The sequence below is a fragment of the Mustela putorius genome, unplaced genomic scaffold (genome assembly GCF_011764305.1).
Source record: "Mustela putorius furo isolate JIRA1106 unplaced genomic scaffold, ASM1176430v1.1 tig00000508_pilon_pilon_pilon, whole genome shotgun sequence".
Taxonomy (NCBI): Eukaryota; Metazoa; Chordata; class Mammalia; order Carnivora; family Mustelidae; genus Mustela; species Mustela putorius.
The window spans coordinates 4,451,650-4,474,438 of record NW_025421402.1 but is presented as its reverse complement, the minus strand read 5'-3'; the positions used below and the strand labels follow the sequence as shown (position 1 = coordinate 4,474,438).

The 22,789-nt window shown below is 56.9% G+C and overlaps 1 protein-coding gene across 18 annotated transcripts in view; it reads left to right on the top strand.

Moving 5' to 3' along the window:
• The window catches only part of PLEKHA6 (pleckstrin homology domain containing A6), a 142,436-nt gene that overhangs the window by 104,780 nt on the left and 14,867 nt on the right, over nucleotides 1-22,789 (top strand). For 9 of the 18 annotated variants that reach the window (XM_013058174.2, XM_045081053.1, XM_045081056.1 and 6 more), the window contains 14 exons: nucleotides 162-234; nucleotides 2,850-2,950; nucleotides 6,348-6,550; nucleotides 8,106-8,588; nucleotides 9,846-10,368; nucleotides 10,854-10,940; nucleotides 12,025-12,078; nucleotides 16,139-16,219; nucleotides 17,105-17,173; nucleotides 18,431-18,511; nucleotides 18,772-18,921; nucleotides 19,727-19,822; nucleotides 21,225-21,336; nucleotides 21,906-22,045. In XM_013058174.2, coding sequence (XP_012913628.2) covers nucleotides 162-234; nucleotides 2,850-2,950; nucleotides 6,348-6,550; nucleotides 8,106-8,588; nucleotides 9,846-10,368; nucleotides 10,854-10,940; nucleotides 12,025-12,078; nucleotides 16,139-16,219; nucleotides 17,105-17,173; nucleotides 18,431-18,511; nucleotides 18,772-18,921; nucleotides 19,727-19,822; nucleotides 21,225-21,336; nucleotides 21,906-22,045 — 2,253 coding nt within the window. The other 9 variants (XM_045081058.1, XM_045081059.1, XM_045081052.1 and 6 more) reach the window with 8 other exon arrangements.

The following is a 22,789-nucleotide window of genomic DNA, read 5'->3' as shown; positions in this document are numbered from 1 at the left end:
CGCGTCTGAGGTCTCAAGGGGTTTGGCTGCACTTGTTAGCGGCAGAGCCGCCACGGCCAGAGGCAGGATGGCCTTGTAATTGGTGCCAAGCTCCTCCCCCTGCATCCCCCCTCCCATGCCCAGCTCACAGTCCCTCCCCTCTGTCCTCTCGCATCCTACAGGCCAGCTCCGGGGTTAAGCAGTGGAACAAGCGCTGGTTTGTCCTGGTGGATCGCTGCCTCTTCTACTATAAAGGTGAGCTTGCCTCTTCTCCTGGGGCTGGCCGGGGCTGCAGGAAGGCAGGGCCCACCACTCTTCTTTGTTCTGCCAGATCCCCGGGCTCTGCTTCAGGTGGACGTTGGTCGGTCACGGGGGTGGGGGTGGGGACCGGGGTGCAAACCTGCCCCATAGCCTCTAGCACCCATGGGGCGTGACCGTGGGATAAAGACAGAGCCTGCTTGCTCACATGGTCACTCACTCACTTGACATTCAACAGTATTTACCAGGCACCCTCCAGGTTTCAGGCAGAGTTCCAGGTGCTGCTGGGGGACACAGTAGGCACACAGCACAGTCATGCGATTGAGGGTGAAGGGTGGGGGATGGGCTAGGAAAAGGAGGAAGCAGAGGAAGGCCCCCAGTCACTACTAGCAGGTGACCTACCAATCGGAGCTTGTGTGCTGATCTTCCTCCTGTCTCCCTGGAGCATGTGAGCCGATCTATGAAGGCAGAAATCTCGGTTTTGTTCACTGTGATGGCCACAGTGCCTAAAACAGCACATGGCACATAGTAGGTGCTCAATCAGTGTTGAGTAAATGAATACACCCCAGTGTCCACCTGCTGTGCGCACGCCAGCACTCACTCCCAAGCCTCTCAAAAAAGAGAGAGAGACCTAATAACTTTGGTGAGGCAGCCTCTAGGAAGTTATTTTTGAAATCGTACAGCAGTGTTGTGTCAAGGAGATCCCGAGGGAGCTAGAGAGGGACGGGGGCAGGGATGGCCCTGTCACACTGGTGTGGGGCCACAGGAAGAGAAGGGTGCAAGGGTTTTGTAGTGGGAGAGCCTGTTCCCTTTCCCCCATGCCCTGGGCATGGCAGAGCCCCGACTTCTTTGGGCCTCCTAGGGGCAAGGCAGTAAATCATTAACTTTCACAAAGGTTGTACCCAGTGACCCCTCCAGAATGCTGCTGTCCCTGAGCCTTGAGTCGCTACCACCTGAACCCCAAAAAGAGAAATCAGGAAGGGGCTGCAGAGACAGGATCCAGCCCCAGGAAAAACGCCAAGACTAGGGGAGAAGAATCTGCCAGGGTCTGGCCCCTGGTGCTGGGCCTCTGGGACCCAGGGCTGGTTGGAGCCAGAGTCTGAATGAAGCTGACGGAAAGCCAGGATCTCTGCAGGGGAGAGACTCTGGGACTGGCCTGAGGGGAGAGACTGAAAAGTCGTGAACTCAAAGGGCACCGTGATGGGGGCCACCATCCACTGGGAGATGCTCTCAAGAGACCCTGTAAGCATTGGCCGGGACACTACCTGGCAGAAAGCCACCGCCTCCAGAGGACGGCAGCCTCCACTTTCCTAAGGAAGCCCTGGGTCCGCGGCCCCAGGCTCCTCCTGATCCTTGGGCTTCGGCCTTCCTCTGGTGCCACGCTGACTCTGTGGAGGAAGCTGGACCTTAAGCCAAGTCTCTCGTGTGATGAGGGAGGGGAGAAGGGGTGCTCATGACTTTATACTCCCCGAGATTCCTTCTGATGCCTAAAGGAGAGTTTTCCAGCGTTTCTACCCTTGGAAGCAAAGAGCTATCCCAGGGAACTGGGGAGTTGCCCCCCCATTCCACAGAGCACCCCCACCCATCATCTGTGGCTCCGGCTGATGAGCTCATCCATGGGGCTCCTTGGAGATCCAGGATGAATTACAGAGAAGCCTATTTGTTAGCCTGTGTGGGGACCAGAGGGCTGAGGGGCTCTGCAGGGGTGTGTCTGCTTGTGGAGACATGGGGGGCCAGGAAGGGGAGGGCAGACCTCTGTCTGGAGAGGACAGAGGAAGCTGCTGGGTGCCTGGGAGAACCTTAGAAACAGGTACCCAGAGGAGCCAGAGCGGAAGACGGGGCTGTCTGCTCTGCCATGCCCGATCCCATTATCGTCCCGTTACGTGTGCCCCTCCTGGAATCGTCTTGCTTGGGGAGGCTCTATAGATGAGACAGTGGCTCGGAAGGCTTCCTGGGGAGGGGCACCTGGCTGGCTCAGTCAGTAGAGCAGGAGCTTGATCTTGGGGTTGTTTGAGTTTGAGTTTGAGCCCCTGGTCTGGGTGGAGTTAAAAAAAAAAAAAGAGTGTTTGCTTGGGAGTCAGACTTCTTGGGTCTGAAGACCAACCCAGCACTCTACTCCAGTAATGTTGGACAAATTACTTAACCTCTCTGTGCCTCCACCTCCTTTCCTGTAAAATGGGGGTAATCGCAGTAATCGTGGGTAGGGTTAAACTCATTAAGACATCTAACTTAGAACAGTACCCGAAGGACGGCAAACCCTCCATCACAGTAGCTGCTGCTTTTTTGCTTACCTGTATCCCAGAAGGGAAGCTCCCTGAGGGCAGGTGGCTCTTCTCTCCCAGCCACTGCTATAGTCCCAGGCTCTAGGACGGTGTCTGCAAGCCAGGCTCCCCATCTGCAGGGACTGTGCCTCTCCGTGTTGTGCAGAGTACAGCCTGTGTGCTGGTGGCTGGCGGACCGGAATGCCTGATGAGCCACACGTGCCTATTGCGATTAGGGTTAGGGTTAGGGTTATCGTCATTGTCATAGGGACAATAGACGCCGGCCCTCTCCCTGCGCACGCGCACTCAGCAGGCACACGTGTATCACCTGGGCCTCTGTGTCCCCGACAGATGAGAAGGAGGAGAGCATCCTGGGTAGCATCCCCCTCCTGAGCTTCCGGGTGGCCGCCGTGCAGCCGTCGGACAACATCAGCCGAAAACACACATTTAAGGTCAGTTGGCTTTCCTCTCCCAGGCCAGGTGCGGAAGGGAGGCCTGCTCTTCGAGGGCATGAATGAACGGAGAAGAATCCTGAGCCCCCTCCCCAAGGAGTCCCCAGTGGTAGTAGGAGGGAGAAGGCCGTGGCCCCTGGAGTCAGTCCCAGCTCTATCAAGACCACCTCCTCTTATCTCGGGAGTCAGCTGGGTGGGTCCCCTCAGGCTGGGCTGAGAGAGATGGTTTTCAGTGGTGCCGCAGTTTTTCCTGGGGGAGAAGTACTTACGTCCTGAACCCATGAACCCTCTGCACGATGGCCCAGCAGCAGGGACAGGGGCTGTGGGCTGGTGGCGTTCTGACCTCCCTTCTAGACAGCAGTGTAGGGAGCTACATTGGGCCCAGGGAACTAGACCCCCAGTCAAACCTACACAAATTTCAATCTCTAGAGAAAATTAGGAGTTGAGTTTGATCACAGTAGAGAAAGACGAACCTCATGCAGACCGTAGTTTGGGAGAACAGGAGCCCGAGAAGATGGGCCTCACCCACCCGCTCTGTGTCATTCCCTGGGAACCCCCCCAGGGGACCCACCCATCAGAGATGGGCTGGCAACTGGCTCGTCGCAAGCTGGTGTTTTTCCACATTTAAAAATTCATGACCCACTAAAAACAATAAAAATCCTGTGCCCTTTTTGTATTTTATGATGCAAAGACCAGAGTCTCCTTTTCATTTCCAAATATAAAATTAGGATACCAGCTATGCATTTTCTTAGCAGAAAGCCCTCCCTCCCCTAGCTGAGAAGGGCTGTCCAAGTCCCTGAGAACTCAGAGCTATGGTGTGGGATGATGATAGAAACTGCAGGTAACGCCTGGTCAGTATCCAAGCCTGTAGGACCTCAGAGACTCTGCCCCTTTCTGTGCTTCCGACTCCAGTCACCTGATCGTGGAAGACAGGAGGGCAGCGTGCACAGGGGCTGCTTTGGTATGTGATTAGGGAACAAGGAGGGCCTTCTTTGGTATGTGATTAGTTCCGAGTTTCCTGGGGTCCTGTCCGCCAGAGGTGTGAACACAAATGAACAATTAATAAAACTCTCGCTCCAGGGAGCGGAGTTCCCGCCGGGGAAGAAGAAACAGGTTGTTTAACCAACAACAGACAGCCCTACTGTACACATTCACACACACACCCCCACACAGCCCAACAGCCGGTCTCACTCTCCCCTCCAGACCTGTGCACAGACACAGCCACTCTGCAGCTCGGAGCTGTGCCAGCACCAGGCGTCCCGAGTGACTGACACGCACGCACGCACACACACACGCACACACGTCTGCCATCAGCCCCAGCTCTCTGCACACAGCCGCCCCTCTCCTCCTTCCTGTTCCCCCAAGGAGTTCACTGCCTCTTTAAAACCCAACTCTGAGGGCCAAGTTCAGTGGCCCACAAAGGGTTCCAATTGTGGCTATTCAGTGGCCCTTCCCCAGGGAAGGGTGGGGAGTGGAGACAGATGGGAGGCTTGTCCTGTTGTTGGCCACCAAGTGAAAGTCTTGGATGGCGAATAATGAGCTGGGCACTAGCCCTGCCCAGCCTGCTGCAGAAAGACTTAACCTCTTCCTAACCCAGCCCCGTTGGGGCTCGGTGGACTTCACTGCACTGGGGTACCTTCCTCGCTTTCATGGTGCCAGGCCACTGTCCCCTCTGGCTGCCCATTCACTGCCCTGTCTTTTCCCAGGCCCCCTGCCTTTCCCTGTTGCAAGCATTTGCTCCTGTGCCTTTGCTCTGTCCTTGTTTCCCTGTGGGCATGCTTTGTCCTCTAGCTTGACCGTGAGCTCTTCAAGTGCAGAGAGCATGTCTGTTTTCCTGTGATTGGTGCCCAGAGCAGAGCTCTGCACGCACAAGACACTAGCAAATTAATTCACTTGCTGCCCACTGGTACCAGCCCCAGGTCACGCCTACCAGGTCCACCTCTATCTCTCTCTTCTCTACAACAACCCGGTGTCCTCCACACCAGAGCTCGCCAGGGCCCCTCCCCTCTGTATCCTTGTGCAGTTTCAACCCCCAGATGCCTCCTTACAGCTTCGCTGGCTGGAAGCATCTCCCATCGTCTGCGCACAAGCCGGGCCCCCTGCTGGAGGGTGGGATTGGGCAGGAGCCAGAGGAAGTAGGACATGTTATTGGGTAAAAACTCCCGTCAGATAGGAATCGTGTGTCTGGGACAGGTGGTACAGAGGAGTGAGGGTCCAGCCAGGAAAGCATTTGGAGGGTGGGGATTTGACACTGCTGCTTAGGAGAGCCCTGGGGCTTGACCAGGAGAGCCCTATCTTCTCTCCTTCCCACCCTGAGAGACCCATGATTTCACACCCACGGAGTCAGAGACCAAAGGGAGGTTCACATCTGAGACTGTTAATCACTTGGATTTCTCATGTTGAGTGGGGTAAACCAGGCTACCAGCTTTTCCTGGGAGATGGAAGGTCTCACCGGGAGAGTACGCCAAGGTCCCAGAAAGAATTCAGCTCTGGAGCATTTTCCCTTGTGGCCTGAGAACTTCGAGCTTTACCAGGAAGATCCTTCCCCATAGACAGATGCATCACTTCAGGCCAGAACAAAAACCCAAGTCAAACGCAGCTGTGCAGAGCTGGATGGGGACCAAGCTAGGATCAGCACTGGGATGCCTGGAATCCTCTCGGCCAGCAGCCCCAGTTGTCTTGGGGCAAGCTCTCCACTCCCCACCCTTGTCCCATCGGGTGGCAGCGTGAAAACGAGTAGAAGGGGGTAGCCTGACTCACTCCCCACTTCCCTCTGCTGCTCAATATTCCTGCCACATCATCTTCTGTCTCCCCCTCTGGTGTCTGGTTGACCTGTTCTCTGCTTCTCCTCCTTCTGACTGCGTGAGGACCCCTCCTCTGGACAGGAGCTCTCTTCTGGGTTCCCGCCTGCCGCACCTGCCCGCGGCCACCGACTAGGTAGCGTGCTCCAACCGTCAGTGCATGCCCCTTGCACGCCCAGGGAGACGGAGACCTGGCTGTCTCTCTGCCCAGGAGAGACAGTACTAGCTCCTCCGATGTGAAGCCAGAGCCAAGACTGGCTTATGCTCGGGGGCAGGGTGGGGGTCATCTGTCCCAGACATCGGGTAATAATTGCCCTTCAAATCAAAGATGGAATTTGATGGGAGAGTGGGCGTAGTAATTGTCCTTCCTGTTTATAATCATCTCTGGTAGGGCAGGTGAGCTTACCTGGCTATTGGATGGCTGGGTCCAGAGAGCTTGTCTGTATGCTAGCTGGAGCCCTTGGCCCAGCTGGGGGCTGTCCTCCTCACCCTGCTCCTGAGCTCCGGGGGAGGGGTGGGCAGGGGAAGAGCTGCAGGTCAAGGGAATAGCCTGCCTGACCACCTGTCCTGTGGATATGGCTGTCTTCTCCCTACAGGTGACTACGTGCTGGGTGGATGAGGCCGGGGCTGGTCCCACGCACTGCCTCTCCCCACAGGCTGAGCACGCCGGGGTCCGCACCTACTTCTTCAGCGCTGAGAGCTCCGAGGAGCAGGAGGCCTGGATCCAGGCCATGGGGGAGGCTGCCCGGGTGCAGATCCCCCCAGCCCAGAAGTCGGTGCCCCAAGCTGTGCGTCACAGGTGAGTTCCAGGGCCCTGGGCCTGGGTGGGGGGAGTGCCAGAGAAAGAAGAGTGAGGAAGCACCCCAGTGTCTGACCTCCTGAGCCCAGCGTGCTGGCTTGAACCTCTGAGGACATGTAAACTGCTCCTTGCTCCCAGCGGGGGACCTGGCTTCGGGATTTCCGGGCCTAGAGTCTCTCTTCCCCTGACTGGCTCTTCCTCTTCTCTCTGGGCTGGTGGAGGCCAAGAGAGAAGTCAGGTTCCCTCACGGCCTGGCCAGGAGCCAAAGACCAGGGTCCTTTGCTCGTTTAGTCTTGGCTGTGTGCATTAAGCCCATGACTTCTGGAGGAGGGTGGACTTGGGTTCGAATCCCCACTTAGCCCCTTGCCCACACTGTGACCTCAATGTGAGTTACTCAGCCTCTCTCAACCTGGATTTTCTCTGCTCGAAGACAGCAGTTAGAATCATCCCTCACGGTGTGGCTACAAAGCCAGGCCGTGCCACAGACACTCAGCCCACAGCGGGCCCCATCGCTGTCCCCACCCGCCACCCCCCTGCAGCCTCGGGGCCTGTCTTCACTCAGCCTGTGGAATCTTGAGGTAGATGTTAACAGGGATCCAGAAGAAGGAGGTTTTACAGTATAGACAGATTCCAAGTCTATTTTGGGGTCTGAGAAGTGTTTACCAGGCAGTGTCGCAACAAGGATGCTTGAATATGTTGGATTTGGGAAGTGGCAGGGAACGCGTCACGAGACTCCATCTTCACGTCAGCGGGGGGGGGGCGCACTTCCAGAAGTTCATTCGTTCGGTCCATAAATATTTACTGTAAGTAGGTATGTGTCAGGCACCGAATTGGGTGCTAGGAAAACAAGGGAAGCCGAGTCTATGCGCTCCTGCCTCGTGGAGCTCACTCACGTTCTGACAATCAGTCCTGGAGGAAGCTTGTTCTGGAGCCGGGAGCCAGCGTGCTTCTGTGCCGAAGATGTTTGAGGTGACAGCTTTGGCGCCTGGCACGTTTGATCTCACAGTCCTGTGGGGGGAGGGACTGGTCCACCCCTCCTGCCAGCAAGGAGCCCGAGGCTCACTGACGTTAAGGAACTTGTGTAGGACACAGGGCTGACCGGTAACAAGCTCCGTAACAAGCCAACGTCAAGGACAGTCACTGTGACGAAGCTTTGGTAGGGTGTGTATGGAGCTTGGGGGCTGGCGCTGAGACAGACGGCCGAGGAGACCACATCTGGGGGAGGTCAGGGTTGGCCGCAGCTTCCGAAGGCTGGATTCAGTGCAGGTCAGCGGGAGGGAGCAGAGAGTGACCCGTGGAGGAGATCTGGAGGGTAAAACGAGCAAACTGTGCACAGGCAAGCTTGGACTATGTTTTATGGTGATTGCCCAGGCTGGAGTGAGAAGGCCAACTGGGGGGCATTTAGGAAACAAAATGGTCATTCTCTGAATCCCTCTTCCACTGCCGCCTTCCTGCCCTCTCTTCTCCACTCCTTTTTCCTTCCCCAGTCGACCACCCTTGCCCAGCTCCGCACTGGCCTGGGGTCATTTACAACATCTCCCTTGGTGTCCTGCAGCCACGAGAAGCCAGACTCCGAGAACATCCCACCTAGCAAACACCACCACCAGCCATCCCACAACAGCCTCCCCAAGCCAGAGCCCGAGGCCAAGACTCGAGGGGAGGGTGATGGCCGGGGCTGTGAGAAAGCCGAGAGGAAGCCCGAGAGGCCCGAAGTCAAGAGCGAGCCTCTGGTGAAAGCCAATGGCATCCAAGCCGGACCAGAACCAGCCTCGGAGCCTGGCAGCCCTTACCCCGAGGGACCGAGGGTCCCAGGGGGAGGAGACCGGTCTGCCCAGCCCAACGGCTGGCAGTATAGCTCCCCGAGCCGGCCCGGGAGCACAGCTTTCCCGCCGCAGGACTCAGAGAGCGGGGGACACCAGCGGAGCTTCCCCCCACGGACCGACCCCGACAAAATCGCCCAGCGCAAGAGCTCCATGAACCAGCTTCAGCAGTGGGTGAACCTGCGCCGAGGGGTGCCCCCGCCTGACGACCTTAGGAGGTGAGTCCCGGTGGGGTGCCGGCGTGGAGCCAGGGTGATGTTAGGGCTAGGGCGGGCGGTGGGGGGAGCTGGGGAGAGGTGACATGCACAGCATTCCCTGCCAGAAATCTTTTGGAAGCCGGGCTGAGTTGGGACATCAAGTAGACCATCAAGTAGTCCACCCCAGGATTCCTAGCACATCCAAATCCTCCACGGCCCCAAGGCTCTAGGGGTGGACTGGGACCCCAGCCCAGCTCCTGCCCTGTCTGCTTTCTTCAGAGACAGGGCCAGAGCTCCCGGGGCCTCTCTGAGAGGAGGCAGGGTGCCCAGAGGGCGGGCAGGCACCCAGAGGGAGGGGACTTCAAGCTGTGCAATCCGAGAGCCATCCGCGCATCCTGCCCTCTTACGACACCCTTGGTGCCACCGAGTATCTCTGCCACCACGAGCCTCTATGGCTGCCAAGCCAACTCAGCCCCGTTTTGAACAGTTCTAATTATTTGAAAGTCTTTATATGTGTTGTCCCTCACCGATCCTAGTTCTGCCCTCTGGAGCAATTTGCTCCTTTGTCCGGTGATTGGCTTTCAAATATTTGGAAGACATTTTCGGTCCAGTAGCATACGGCGGGGCAAGCAGGGCTGCTGCTCCTTCCCTGCGGGGGTGGGCATCTCCCCGCACGCAGGTGACAGCCGGCCACAGGAAGGCTGCTCCCCACTGCTGCTCCACTGCCTGGGACACCTGGCCGGCCCCAGGGAGAGCGCCTCACTTGGGATGAGCCCCAAGAACCTACTGGTCCCTTCCTTAACGAGAACATCAAACCGGGAAGCTGCCCTTTTGTCCCTCCTCCGTCGCCCTCCCCAGTGCCCAGTATACTCTCCTTCTTTCTGCTCTTTCTGCTGTTTATGGCTCTAGAAAAGATCTGATACATGGTTCATGCTGGGAGAGAGTCAGCTAATAAGGCTTAAAGTTTCTCCCCAGGGCTATTTCGTTTTAAAAAGACCAAGATGGAAACTCTGAATGTGAAATTCCCAGCCTCGGGTAGCTGATTGAGAGAGGAAGGTTTGAGGGAGCTTTCCCTGCACCCCCGGAAGCCAGGCTCAGCGCCCAGGGAGTGGCTGCCTCTGTGGCTCCCAGGGTCAGGTGTGGGGGGGGGGGCACCATTCACCTGCTCACACTCTGCTCTGGGCTGGAGGACCTGGAGGTGCGCCTGGGGCACAGCAGGGTGGGTGGGGTTGCATTCATTTTGTTTGGCTTCCTCACAATGTGCTCTCTCTCTCCCAGTCCCTCTAGGTTCTACCCCGTGTCCCGCAGGGTCCCTGAGTATTACAGCCCCTACTCCACCCAGTACCCCGACGATTACCAGTACTACCCACCAGGGGTGCGGCCGGACAGCATCTGTTCCATGCCGGCCTATGATCGGATCAGCCCACCCTGGGCTCTGGAGGACAAGCGCCACTCCTTCCGCAACGGAGGTGGCCCTGCCTTCCAGCTGCGGGAGTGGAAGGAGCCCCCGGGCTACGGGCGGCAGGATGGCACCGTCTGGCTCCCCGGCCCCTCCCCCTCCCGGCAGCCCATCTATTACGACGAGCTGGACGCCGCCTCCAGCTCCCTGCGCCGCCTGTCCTTGCAGCCCCGCTCCCACTCTGTGCCCCGCTCGCCCAGCCAGGGCTCCTACAGCCGTGCCCGCATTTACTCCCCCGTCCGCTCACCCAGTGCCCGCTTTGAGCGTCTGCCACCTCGCAGCGAGGACATCTATGCCGACCCTGCTGCCTACGTGATGAGGCGATCCATCAGCTCGCCCAAGGTGAGCCACCAGCCTGCCCTCCCTTCCTTGTCCCCTGAGATCCCCCAGAAGCCTCTTACTGTCTGCAGAGGAGAGGCAGAGGTGTGAGGGCATCTGGGACTCGGGGTCACTGTGTCCCATGGGGACACACACTGTTGGCAGGAGCCACGATGATGCCCAGGGGAGCCACTGGCCCTGCGGGTCTGTCCATGGGAGAGCTGCTTCGGGGGATTCGCTTTGACCCCTAAGTAGGAGCATTGCTCTTGGTGCCCATCCCCAGGTCACTCCCGGAACACTGATCCTGGGCAGACAGGGTTCTGTCTTTGCAAATCTCGAGGACCAGACAGGTCAACGCAAGGATGTTGCAGTGGATAACTGCTGTCCATTTTAATTTGGCATCTGCTCTGGGACAGGATACAAACATCCCTGACCTTGAACTTCAGTTGTTGGGGAAGTCTGTGTCCCAGCCAGGCCCCCTCACCTCTCCAATTCCCTTTCTCTTCCAGTATGATTACCTGGGAGACAGGCGGCCAGTCCCTGCAGGACTGTTCCCCTACAACTACCCACCATCCCCCACGGTCCACGATAAGATGGTACGTCCTCTCCTCCGGTCCACTCCCCGCAGAACCTCTCCTCCCAGGGCGGGGCCAAACTGGGACAGCCACAGGGATCCTCTGTGCCTGGTGCCTGGCCCTCCTGGTTTCTAGCAGCCTCTGGATACCTCTTCCCTCCCAGCCACAACTCTGGCCCGAATCCAGAGTTTGAGGCCAAGTTACCCCATCTCTGGGACACCAGGTAGAGGAGCAGGGACAGGATCTGGAGGCATGTGATGTCCTGGTCCTCTCGACCCCGCAACAGCCTCCTGCCCAGCACATGGAGGGCCTGGTCGGGGGGGCTTGGGTTATGGCCTAGGAAGAAAAGTCAGACCTGAGTGTCCAATAACAGGCATTTTCTCTAAGTCTGCCCTTGCCTGGAGTGCTGCTTCTGGGGAAAAAGACAAGTGGTGAAATTAAGGAAGAAAAATGTTTCCATATTATGTCTTTTCCTCCTTTTTTCCTTGCTTTCTACTTGTCTTTCCTGGGAATTTGTTCTCCAGAGAGTTTCTGTCTCCCACTGGAGAGCTGGATACAGACACCGCACCTGGGATGTGGGGTGCGGTAGTGGGGCACTGGAACCAACAGGCTGAGTCCTTGTCCCCAAAGGCCTGTTGCTGCCGCCTATCCCTGCAGAGCCCCAGGAGGCCGCGGTGGAGGAGCCCCTGTAGGCATGGACAGTGCCCCTCCCTTCCTTCCCCTTGATCCTTCTCTGCCCAAACTCTGACACACAGCTCAGTACCCATCTAGAGACAATGGATTCTTCTGGAAAACTCAGGAGCTGCTAGGGAGGGCTGACTAGATGGTTTCGGTGGCGCTGCCCTCTCCCATGGGAGGGCCAGGGAGATCAGGAGCCCGCAGCTGGGGCCCCAGGGAGTCCCTCCTCTCGCTGGGCATCTAGTAGGCAACTTGGTGCCTGCCCCAGCCTCATCCCTTCCCTTCCCCAGAACTCCTCAAGGGCAGACAGGCCTCTTTTTGACCTTGTCCCCCAGCTAACTCTTAACTGCTTTGCTTCCTCTTTATTGTTTTCTGTTGTCTTGTTCCTGTTTGTTTGTGTTGCTGTTGGGCCTCGGGCTCCGGGTAGGATGAACTTTTAGACCTTCAGTTGCAAAGAAACCTAGAGTATTTGGATCAGCAGGTAGGCAGAGCTGGTGCCCCCTCGCCATTCCCCTGCCCTCCCGTCTGTCTCCCTGCTCCCCACCACCTCCTCCCGGCCCATCCATTTGACAACCTTTGTTGGCAACACCAGGAGACAACAAAGTGGCTTATATTTTGGTTTTGCGCCTTCACACCCCTTCTCCTCAAAGCCCTTTAGGGCCGCTGAGAGTTTCCTGGGGAAAGGAGAATAGGACATGACCGCATGAATAATTAATGCCACCTCCTCTTCGTTCAGGCCAGATGGAACTGGCAGGGGTGGGGGTGGGGTTGCGGGAAGGCGGGAATTTGCATCTCTGCTGGCAGGAGTGGCGGAGATGGGGGAGGGGTGGGGGAGGTGAGCAGCCAGGCTGGGCCTAAAATGCAAGGGGTTCCGTGCCCCCTGAATCTGGGAAATTATCTGTCCTAGTTCACAGGTTGTTGTTCAACTCCACAGTTTATAAACGGAGAACTAAAAGACTTGCCCTAGGATGGTTTTTTAAATGCAGATAACCCATATATTTGTTAGCTCCCCTGCCAAGTTTCTTTGCATACGGGGCTTGCGTGGTAGACAGAGGGAATGCAGACAACTTCGGCTCATCTGGAAGGGTCTGCGAGTGTTCCCATAGATGGGAGTGACTGGCGGCGGAGACCCTGCTCCAGGTTCTAACCTTTGGCTGCCTTGCCCTAGGAGGCTGAGGGGCTCTGACGCTCCCTGCGTTGAGACATGCTGCGGGGGTCAGGATGCTGGGCATTGCTACAAATCACAGGGGACCTGGGGCATCCCCAGCGTGGCCCAGTAGAAACGGCGGGAGATGGTAAAAATGACAGTAGAGTCGTGACCATAATAGTAGCCGTCACCATCACTGGGTGCTTTCTCTGTGCCCCATGCTGTTCTGGGTTCCTTAGCCACCCTGAAGTACTTAATCTGTATAACAGCACTGCAAGGTGGGTACTGTTGTTATCGCCCTTCTAGAACCAGTAACACGAAAGAAACAGAGAGGTTAAGTAACAGCTAGTGAATGGCGGAGCTTGGAATGTGACTCTGAGCTTCTGACCCAGTCTATAGCTGAGGGGATGTCTGATATATGAAGGATGGTTTTATGCTCTTAAAGTTGCAGAAGGAACCTTAAACTTGAAATCAGAGGCTCTTGGTGTAACCGTTGGAGGTTCTAGACACAAGTCATATGCCACATAACCTGTCATCTCACAGGCCTCTGTGCCTTGGTGGGATCACCCTCGGACCTTGCATCCTGGTTCCAGAAGCAGCAGGTGGTGTCCACAGCACAAGTATTCCAGTCCACGTGAGGATGAGTCTCAGGCTGCCAACCCAGTCCGGCAGTGGGCTGTGTGGGCTGGCCCCAGCAGAAAGCAGGCGCTTCAGTGCCCAGAGGAGGGAGGAGCAGGACTGAGTGGCCTCGGGGCTCCTGGGCCGGCTGTCCTGTCTGTGGCCCACCTACAGTGCCTGGCTGTGCCAGCATTCAGTGCCACAGCTGGGTCCTCCAGGGGCTTCCGCCCTCATGGACAGCCTGGGCCCTTAGGCTGAGACCTTCAAAAATAACCTTTCAGAGGACCTCCTCTAGATAAAAGATAATAATCTTTTTTTTTTTTTTTAAGATTTTATTTATTTATTTGACAGACAGAGATCACAAGCAGGCAGAGGGGCAGGCATAGAGAGAGGAAGGGAAGCCGGCTCCCTATCCCATGACCCCGAGACCATGACCCGACTTGAAGGCCGAGGCTTTAACCCACTGAGCCACCCAGGTGCCCCAAAAGATAATAATCTTAAAAGGGAGTTTTATCTGATAAGAGTCCAGGGGCACCTGGTTGGCTCATTTGGTTAAGCCTCTGACTCTTGATTTCAGCTCAGGTCTTGATCTCGGGGTCATGAGTTCAAGCCCTGTGTTGGGCTCCCTGCTGGGTCTGGAGCCTACTTACAAAACAAACAAACAAACAAAAATAAGAGTCCAGATCGTGGAGTCAGACCTTCTAGTCCCAGCTCTGCCATTTACAGTAGTTTTTGTTATGCTCCCCCCCCCCTTTTTTTTTAGACTTCAAAATGTCGCTTCATCTCTCTGGGCCTTTGTTTTCTCACTCATGAACTGGACATTGTAGAACCTGCCTTGCCCACCTCTCAGAGCTGCTAGAGGGTCACGGAAGAGCACACGTTCTAGCGCTCTGTCAGGGGGCAGCAATTTTATTCTTTTCCTTCTGATACTCAATTTAGAATATTACTTGAGCACCATTATGATGTAGGAGGCCCTGCGCTGGGTGGTTTCCCACAAAATTTGACATTTTGGATAGACAGAAGATGGCACAGAGGAATCCTAGAGACAAAGCCCTTGTGGGCTGAGAGATCCTCAAAGCCCCAGTGTGAGTGGGAGCAGGCCAAGGTGAGAACATTCTTGCTTCCCTCCTTTAGTACTGGAGATCCAGTGGTTGGGTGAGCCGTGAGGTCTGTGGGTGTCCAGGCAAAGCCTGGGCTGCCTCTGCCCTCTCAAAGCCTGGTGTGTTAGCAGGTCCTACACAGACACCACACATACACACACACACACACACACACACACACACACGTATACACACACCATATACAATCCCACACCCACTGCACGTGCATGCCCCGTGCACAATAAACCTGGCCTCAAACACACATGACTCCAAGAAAACAGACTGACTTGAGTTCAGATCCTTCCAGAATATGGGGCCGATGTCCTGTTGACCGTGAACTATTTCACGAAGGCTCAACCTCCTACTACAACTGCTCTTTGGAAATCCTTTTAAATGAAACTTGATGTCATTGAAAAAAAAAAACAAAACTCCCAAGTGGGTTAAAAAGGTAGAGAGATCAGATCCTAGGAAAGCGTTTCCCGATGGAGGTGGCTGGGTGCCCCTCGCCCTGTCCCCAGCGCATAGAAGCAAGGCCGCCTTTGGGTTGCTGCCTAAAGCGATAAGAGTCAAAATCCATGTGGGGCCAACGAAGGTGGGGGAGGTAAGAGCCAAAAACGTGAGGGCCTCCCGAACTCTGACCCCAGAAACTCTGCCCTAACGTGGCTGCGTCCCTTCCCCCACGCACTCCCTCTACCCCAAAGCTTTTCCCACACAACCTCCCTCTGTCTTCTGCTACCTCGTCCTGTAGGTCAGTTGAGTTAAAGGGACATAGCCAAGGACAGTCCCTGATGTTTTCAAATTTTGATGCTGTCGCACTGGAACCAGGGGGGGAATGATGGCATCTCCAGCTGATTTGTTTGGCTTGTCTTCCCTCTCCCCCCACACCCCCCTGCCTCCCTCTCCCCTGCCCTTCTTCATTTCTTTCTTTTTCATTTGCCAAGTAGTCTTTCCCCCTCCATGTTCCTAATGATTTTTGAAACACAGAGATAACGTATCAGAGAACAGTGTTCGAGTATCTGGTGTCCCTTTAACGCGGCTTGCTTCTTTTGGTCTCCTTATTTCCCTCCTTAGCACCATCCAAGATCAGCATGGATGCTACCAGCCCAGCTCTGGAAACCCTGTTTAGCAATCCTTTCTACTCTAGAGCCAAGAAGGGGGCAGGGGTCGGGGGCGGGGGGGGGGCGGGGAAGAGCTGTGCCTGCCTCTCTGTGAGGGCCCATCTGAAGAGCAGCGCCAGGTTTTCTATCTCAGCTGTCTGACTTAGTTTGCATGCGGGGAGATGGGTTTTCCCATCTGCCTGTGCAGTCTTTGACGGAAAATGGTGTGAGGAAAGAAGAGCGGGGCAGGGAGTTGACCTTGGCCGGTATGAATGAGACCCGCACCTCTCAGGCACCCCAGGGGAAGTGTCACTGAGCAAGGGGGTCTCTTCGGGGCCAGCGAGCAAGGGCACAGCAGCCCCCACCCCCCTTCTGTGGCCTCTCTTCGGGGCACCTTCAGTGCTGGTCCTGGGACAGAGCTCACAAGGGGTGAGCGACGGGTAAGGTCAAGCAGAGGGAGCCGGAGACCCCAGGACGAGCTGCCCTTTCCTGTTCCGGGGAAGTGAGCCCAGGCAGGAGATGGGGCGAGAGCTCCGCAGGGGTGCGAGTTTGAATCGTCCATTCCTTCCTTCGCTGCAGATGAGTGAGAGCGAGACTCTCATCAGTATGGTGAATCGCATGGTGGAGAACTCCTCCCCCAGGGCCCAGATCTTCATGCAAGTAAGACCTCTGCCTGGCAGCATGGCCCCCGCCAGCCTCCATCTCAGCTGCTCGTGCATGGTCTAGTCCAGCCACTGGGCTGGGTGCGCTCTGCCCCACCCGCCCATCTGCCGGGCCTCATCTCCCAGGCTCCTGTGTCCCCCTCCCCTAATTCCACTGTGTCTCCTCCATTCTTCATGTTCATGGGTGAACCCAAGGCCCATTGCTCAGACCATCAAGATAGCCGGCCCCGCCATGCCATTTCATGCCAGCGACCGCAAATCTGCTCTTTAATGTCCGGGACTTGTTTTTATGTCGGGTAGCTTCTCCACAGACGTCTTTGGGGTTCACGGCACAAGGGTGTGGCACGGACCCATCTGATGCCCCACTTGTATAGAATGTGCTGTGGTCTCGGGATGCCTCACCAAGGCTGGGCAGCATTTGCTGGTGTAAGCCCCCCAGGACGGCTGCGCAATCTACCAAGATACTTTCTCCAGTGTTTCTGGTGCTTGTTCCATTTCCCCATGTCTCATCCTCAAAAACAGCCAACTGTTAACTGCTGTTCTCAGGCTTGTTCCCAATAAGCCATCTGGGATGTCTACACCCCTGGAGTCCCTCTCAACGGTAGATCTAGAGCTTGGGGATGGGGAGAGAGGAGATCCTGAGTCGGAGCTGAGCAGCGTCGCTATCTCCAGAAATCAGCCTAAACAGTGGGGAGGAACCTAGATGGGGCCATGCCAGGCTTCCCAGCCAGGGACAAAGAATTAGCTCGGGGTCCCGGAGTGGAAGCTACCAGAGCTGACGGACCATGATTTCCAACAAGAATGGAGCAAGGGCTGTCTGCTTTTCCATCCCCGCACACCCTACCCGTCCCCTGCTGCTGTAACCGGCCTCGTGTTCCTGCAGGTCCCTCCGTACCCAGAAGTGTTCCGGGACGGTCTCCACACCTACAAGTTAAACGAGCAAGACACAGATGTAAGAGCAGCTCTCCTGCTCCTCTGTCCTCTCCAGTCCCTCCCGCTGTCGTCCTCATCTTCGCTCTCCTCCGCTGGGGCTTTTCCTCCGTTCATCTCTGTCCTTCTGGTGGCTCTTCATGCCTTTGACTCATGCCCTCTCTCAGCACAAAGACAACTTTCTGCCTGCCCCTTCCTCATGCCCCTTCTTTTCTCGTTCCTCCCCTCCCCGCCCCCCGCCCCGCCGTGCTGGCTATGTGTGTGTTTCCCCACGGAGCCCTAGACCCTCTTGTCTCCAGCAGTGGGATCTGCTTATTCCAGGAACAAAGACTTCATTACGAGGGGCAGAGGCCAGGCTGCGTTGTGTCCAGCATGGCAGTCACCCCTGGACCACAAGAGGGAAGCACACGGCCCTGCCCTGGGTAGTGGGAGATGCCAGGTAGCAGCAGGTGGCCCCTTATGGTTCATGGCCAACGGGCACGGACAGTGGGTTCTGCAGGAGGGCAGGGCAGTGAGACCATGTGGACTGGTGGGTCAGGGACAAAGCAGGTAACAGGTAAGCTGGGCCTGGGAGTGAAAAGGCCCAGAAGACAAAATGTGGCCATTAGAAATGAGTCACGGGGGTATTTGAGGGATGGCATGAATAAAGGTGTGGATATTAGAAAGCCTAAGTCTTTCTAGAACTTCCTCCCCATCACCTCTAGTTTTGCCTGGATAAAGGATCTACCCAGGAGGCCTGGGAGACTTTCCATCCAGGCAGGGCCAGACCTCAGGAGGATCCCAGTGTCAGCCTTTCTGAGACCCCAGAAGGAGGGGAGAAAAGAGTCCTCTGAGCCTGCAGAACCATTTACATGGGTCACTGGTTTTCCTAACACTGCTGATTCGGACGCCCCGTGTACCCTCCCATCCGTGCCCCCCTGGGAGGCCCCGGAGGCCAGCCACATTATCTCCTCAGCCCTTCGGGAACTGGAACCCCTAGGAGAAGGGGGATACAGGAGCTTAACATTGAACTCCCCTCTCCACTGACTGATTTCCTCAGAGAATAAGCACATCCCCCCTCTCAGTAGGTCCTTGGGAGGTCTCCCGAGGTGAAGACCATCTTCCTGTTCCCAGGAGCCTCCAAGGTCAAAGTGAAGAAAGCCTAGGGTTCCTCAGCAGGGGAAAGGAGGAGGTATCCAGAGGCCAGGCCCTGCCGACCCATTTCCCAGGTCCCTGTCAAATCCATGTCCTTCACCCCCTTCTCTCTCCCTCCCCTCCTCCCACCTCCTCGGGCCCCCAGAAGCTGCTGGGCAAATTGTGCGAGCAGAACAAGGTGGTGAGGGAGCAGGACCGACTGGTGCAGCAGCTCCGAGCTGAGAAGGTGAGAGCCGGGGGGTGCCCTGGAGTTGGGGGTGTGTGGGGAGCCCAGCACAGACCGGTGTGGGGTGCCGTCTCCACTCTCCACTCGGAGCTGACAGAGCCCTGTCTTACACTTCTGTCCCTTCCCTAACTGGGACTGCGGAAGCTCTTCTATGGACCTGACCGGTGGGGACAACCTCCATGAAAGTGCTGGGTTGAACTGCTGGGGCTCGGACAGGAATCACCAGAGCCGCTGACGGCCATTCCCCTGCCTTTCTTCAGGAGAGCCTGGAAAGTGCCTTGATGGGGACCCACCAGGAGCTGGAGATGTTTGGGAACCAGCCTGCCTACCCCGAGAAGCTGCTGCACAAGAAAGAGTCCCTACAGAACCAGCTCATCAACATCCGGGTGGAGCTGTCCCAGGCCACCACGGTAACGCCCCCTGCCCCCACCTCCCATCCCCTGGTCTGGCCATCTGCACTGGGACGGGAGTGCCACCCCTCCCGGGTTGTGCTGTTTCGCTTCCCACTCAACACGGTGGCCAGGAGCACCTGAAGGGGCAGAAACAAAAGACCTTCTTAATATTAATAGTGCCCTGCAGATAGGCAGCGAGCGTGCTCGCCAGCTTGCTCCAGAGAGTCTCCGGCAAGGAAACGGGCCCCTACTGTTGTTCAGGACAGGGCAAAGTCCAGGGCTCCTTATCTCATGGGCTGCTTTCACGGCTTTGCTGCCTCCTCTGTCCTCTCCCCTGGAGAACCGGGACACTGACGCCGGGCTGCTGACCCGGTCATTTGCCGTGGGCTCAGGGCAGACCCTGCAGGACCGACTGCCCGGAAAGTTCTGGGGTGCTGCGGCCAAAGGCCCAGCAAAACATGGCCCAGAAAGGCGGAAGGTCTCTAACCCCAAGGGAGCAGATACCTTTGGGTTTCCTCTCTTCTTGCCCTACGCTTGGGGTTACCCAGTCTGGGGAGACCAGGAGGGTGTGGGCATGGTATGATCCTATCCCCCACATCTGGAGAGGATTCTGGTTTCTGTGTTTTAGCCTACAATTAGGTGGGCCACTGTTATGCTATCATCAGAATGTCTCAGCCCTGGGACCTGTCCTCCTGTCCCTCTGTGCTCTCCTCTAAGCCCTGCGAGGCCCCAGGTGCCCTGGCCCTGGGCCCTGTGTAGGGATGGGTGGGGAGGAAGACTTCGGCAATGGCCACTGTCTCAGTAAAGCCGCCCCCCGTTGCAGGCCCTGACGAACAGCACCGTAGAGTATGAGAGCCTTGAGTCAGAGGTGTCCGCCCTGCACGATGACCTCTGGGAACAGCTCAATTTGGACGTGCAGGTAAAGAGGGCCCCCGGGCAGGAGGGGGTCAGTGTGCCTTCCCTTCTCCTTTGGGCCAAAGGGGCTTCCTTTCTTGTTTCCGAGATCTCAGAGACTTGAGACAAGGCATCTGTCCTAAGACAGAAGACAAGGTTCACATCCACGTAAAAGAGACACTCTCGGGATGAAGACCATGTGGAATCTTCTTTAGTTCCATCAGATCATGAGAAAGGAGTAAAGCAGATACATGGAAGCACTGGGTTAGACGAAGATACTTTATGACTGGAAGGACTGAACCCATCGAGATAGATACGGATGTAGGTCTGGATAAGGGTTTCAGTCCACATGCCTACAGTCCATAGAGCCGTAGGCCTATGTGCAGCTGTCTCTCACGACCTCAGAAGGAGAAGTCAGTGCCGGAGCCAGCCACTCAGGACCTTTGAGATAGGAAGGAGCGTTCCCTTCCCAGGATGGGTTAGAAACACTGCTTGGAGGCGGGAGACCGCACACATTGACCTTGAGGAGTTCCTGTTCTTTTCCTCCCTTGATCTTCTCTACGCCGGCTCTGCATCTGCTCTCGCTAGATTTGCAAGCCCTGTCTCTCCGATGCAGGTCATGCCCCCCACTGCCCCTAGTTTCCCCTGGGTGATGAACCTCATCACCCCCCTTGCAGCTGGTTAGGGAGGGGGAGGTGAAGGCCCTCCGGATCCAGAGCACCTGAATGCCTCTGTGTCCTGCGGGCAAGCCTGACTTGCAATACAAACATTTTAGGGAGTCAGGAAGCATCCTGGTCGAGGGCACCAGCTCTCGAGACAGACCCAGACTCAGAAGGAGGTCACACTGCTTACTAACAGGATCGTGGGCACAAGTCTCTCCATCTCCAAAGTCGGGACACTTGAGGCCTGTGCCGCACAGTGTTCTTGTGCAGCCGGAAGGAGTTAAGTGTACTCGAGGCCCCTTGCAAAGCCTGGTGCATGGGGTGGAGGACTGCGGGGAGGCTAAATAGGTGGTAGCTGTGATTTTTCTGAGGGCAAACTCTAACTGAACATAATTCGTGACTACTTCGGCAGACATTAGGTGTCGGTATTACAAAAGGGCCGTTTGGCTAGAAGGAACGTTAGTCAATTGTATACCCTTGCCCTTGACAACGCGCTACCCTCAACTGTCCACCTAGAGGGGCATTTGCTCTAAGACCACCCTGATCTCCCCAGGGAAGCTGAGGCTGCAGGTTTACCTAAAGGGCCTCTGGGCTGTGATGACTGGGCCATCTCCTCTGGGGCTTTCCCACAGGAAAGATAAACGCACCAAAGGGACGTGGGAGCATGTGCGTGGGCAGGGCTCCTGCCGGCCCAGAGGGATGCGGGGAGAAGGCTGGCGCACTCCTCGTGGCCACCTCCCTTGACCCGCTCTCATGTGGTTCCAGAATGAGGTGGTCAACCGGCAAATCCAGAAGGAGATCTGGAGGATCCAGGACGTGATGGAGGGGCTGAGGAAGAATAACCCATCCCGGGGCACCGACACGGCCAAGCACAGAGGTGGGAGCCTTCTCCGCCAGCCTCCTGACGGCTCAGCAGAAATGCTCTGGTCTTTGGCTTCCAGCCCACATCTCTCATACTCCCCCCTCTCCAGGCCCTCACTCTGGGCTCGGAGCTAGTCAGGGCCTTCTCAGGCTTCTGGGATCTGCCCCAGAACAGACCAGATCAGACCAATCATGCCACTCAGGAACCTCGTGGACCCTGATAGTCTAGATTCGTCCCCAGAAGAGGTTGAAGAGCACCTGGGCCTCCCCACCCCACCCCCACCCAAGCCTAGCGGCCCAGTGGTGATAGGAAACGCTGGGACTTGGGCTGGCTTTCTTTGCCATCTCAGAGGCAACAGTGTCCTTTCCATCCATCATCTAACCCCTGCCCAACGTGCTTCTCCACAGCCAGCCTGCTCCCCAGCCCTGGACTATAAGTCCCTCCATCAGGCCTGGGTAGCCCTGAAACCTCCCTCCCACATCGCTGGGGCCTCCCCAGCCTCCTCCACCCACGGCGCCCACCCCCATACCAGGGCACACCCCTACCCCATCCATCCCTCATCTCTCCTCTCTGCTTGCCCCCAGGAGGCCTCGGCCCCACGGCCACCTACAGCTCCAACAGCCCCGCCAGCCCTCTCAGCTCCGCCAGTCTCACCAGCCCCCTAAGCCCCTTTTCACTGGTGTCCGGCTCCCAGGGGTCCCCCACCAAGCCCGGGTCCAGCGAGGTAAGCTGAGAAAATGGAGTAGCAGGTAGGTGGGGAAGGAAGGGAGAACCAGGTCCTCTTCCGCCTGAAGGACACAGACTATGCCCGTCTCCGCCCTGAGGTCTCCAGGCCTAGTGCTTTGGCTCTGTCTAGGGTGCTCGTTCTCACACCCAGTCTGGGGAACTTGCTTCCAGATTTTTCCCTTTACTTGCCCTCATCAGCATTCATCATTTTCAGCCTCCGTCCAGGGAAGCCTCTTCCTCAGCATAAGAACGGTTAACAAAGATCCCCAGCGCTGAGTGGGACTTTAAATCCAGGACTGTCCCGGCATGTGAGAGGGTTGAGGGTGGGCATGGGGCGCGGTGTCCTAGCTGGTGTCTCATGGGGCTCTACACGGGGCAAGGGATGCAGTGAGGCCCTCTCGGAAACATACACGCGCATGCCCGAGGCCCTTCTCCCGGGGAGCCCAGTGTCCAGGTGGGGACCGAGACCGATTTATAGGAAGCAGCCAGCCTCTGGAACGTGGCAGTGTGTGTCTCAGGTTGGATCGTAACGGCCCGGATGTTCTGAGGGGAAGGTTGAACCTTCACTGGGACAGGTAGAGGAGCAAGGGAGATGCATCACAGGCAGCAGAGGAGGTCAAAGCAAAGACAGAGGGTGTGAATGTGCCCAGGGTGATAGTGAGGCCAGTGAGCAGGGAGCTTTGGAGAAAAATTGGGGGACAGTGGGGAGCAGTGCACAGGTGGGGGCACAGCCGAGGAGGGA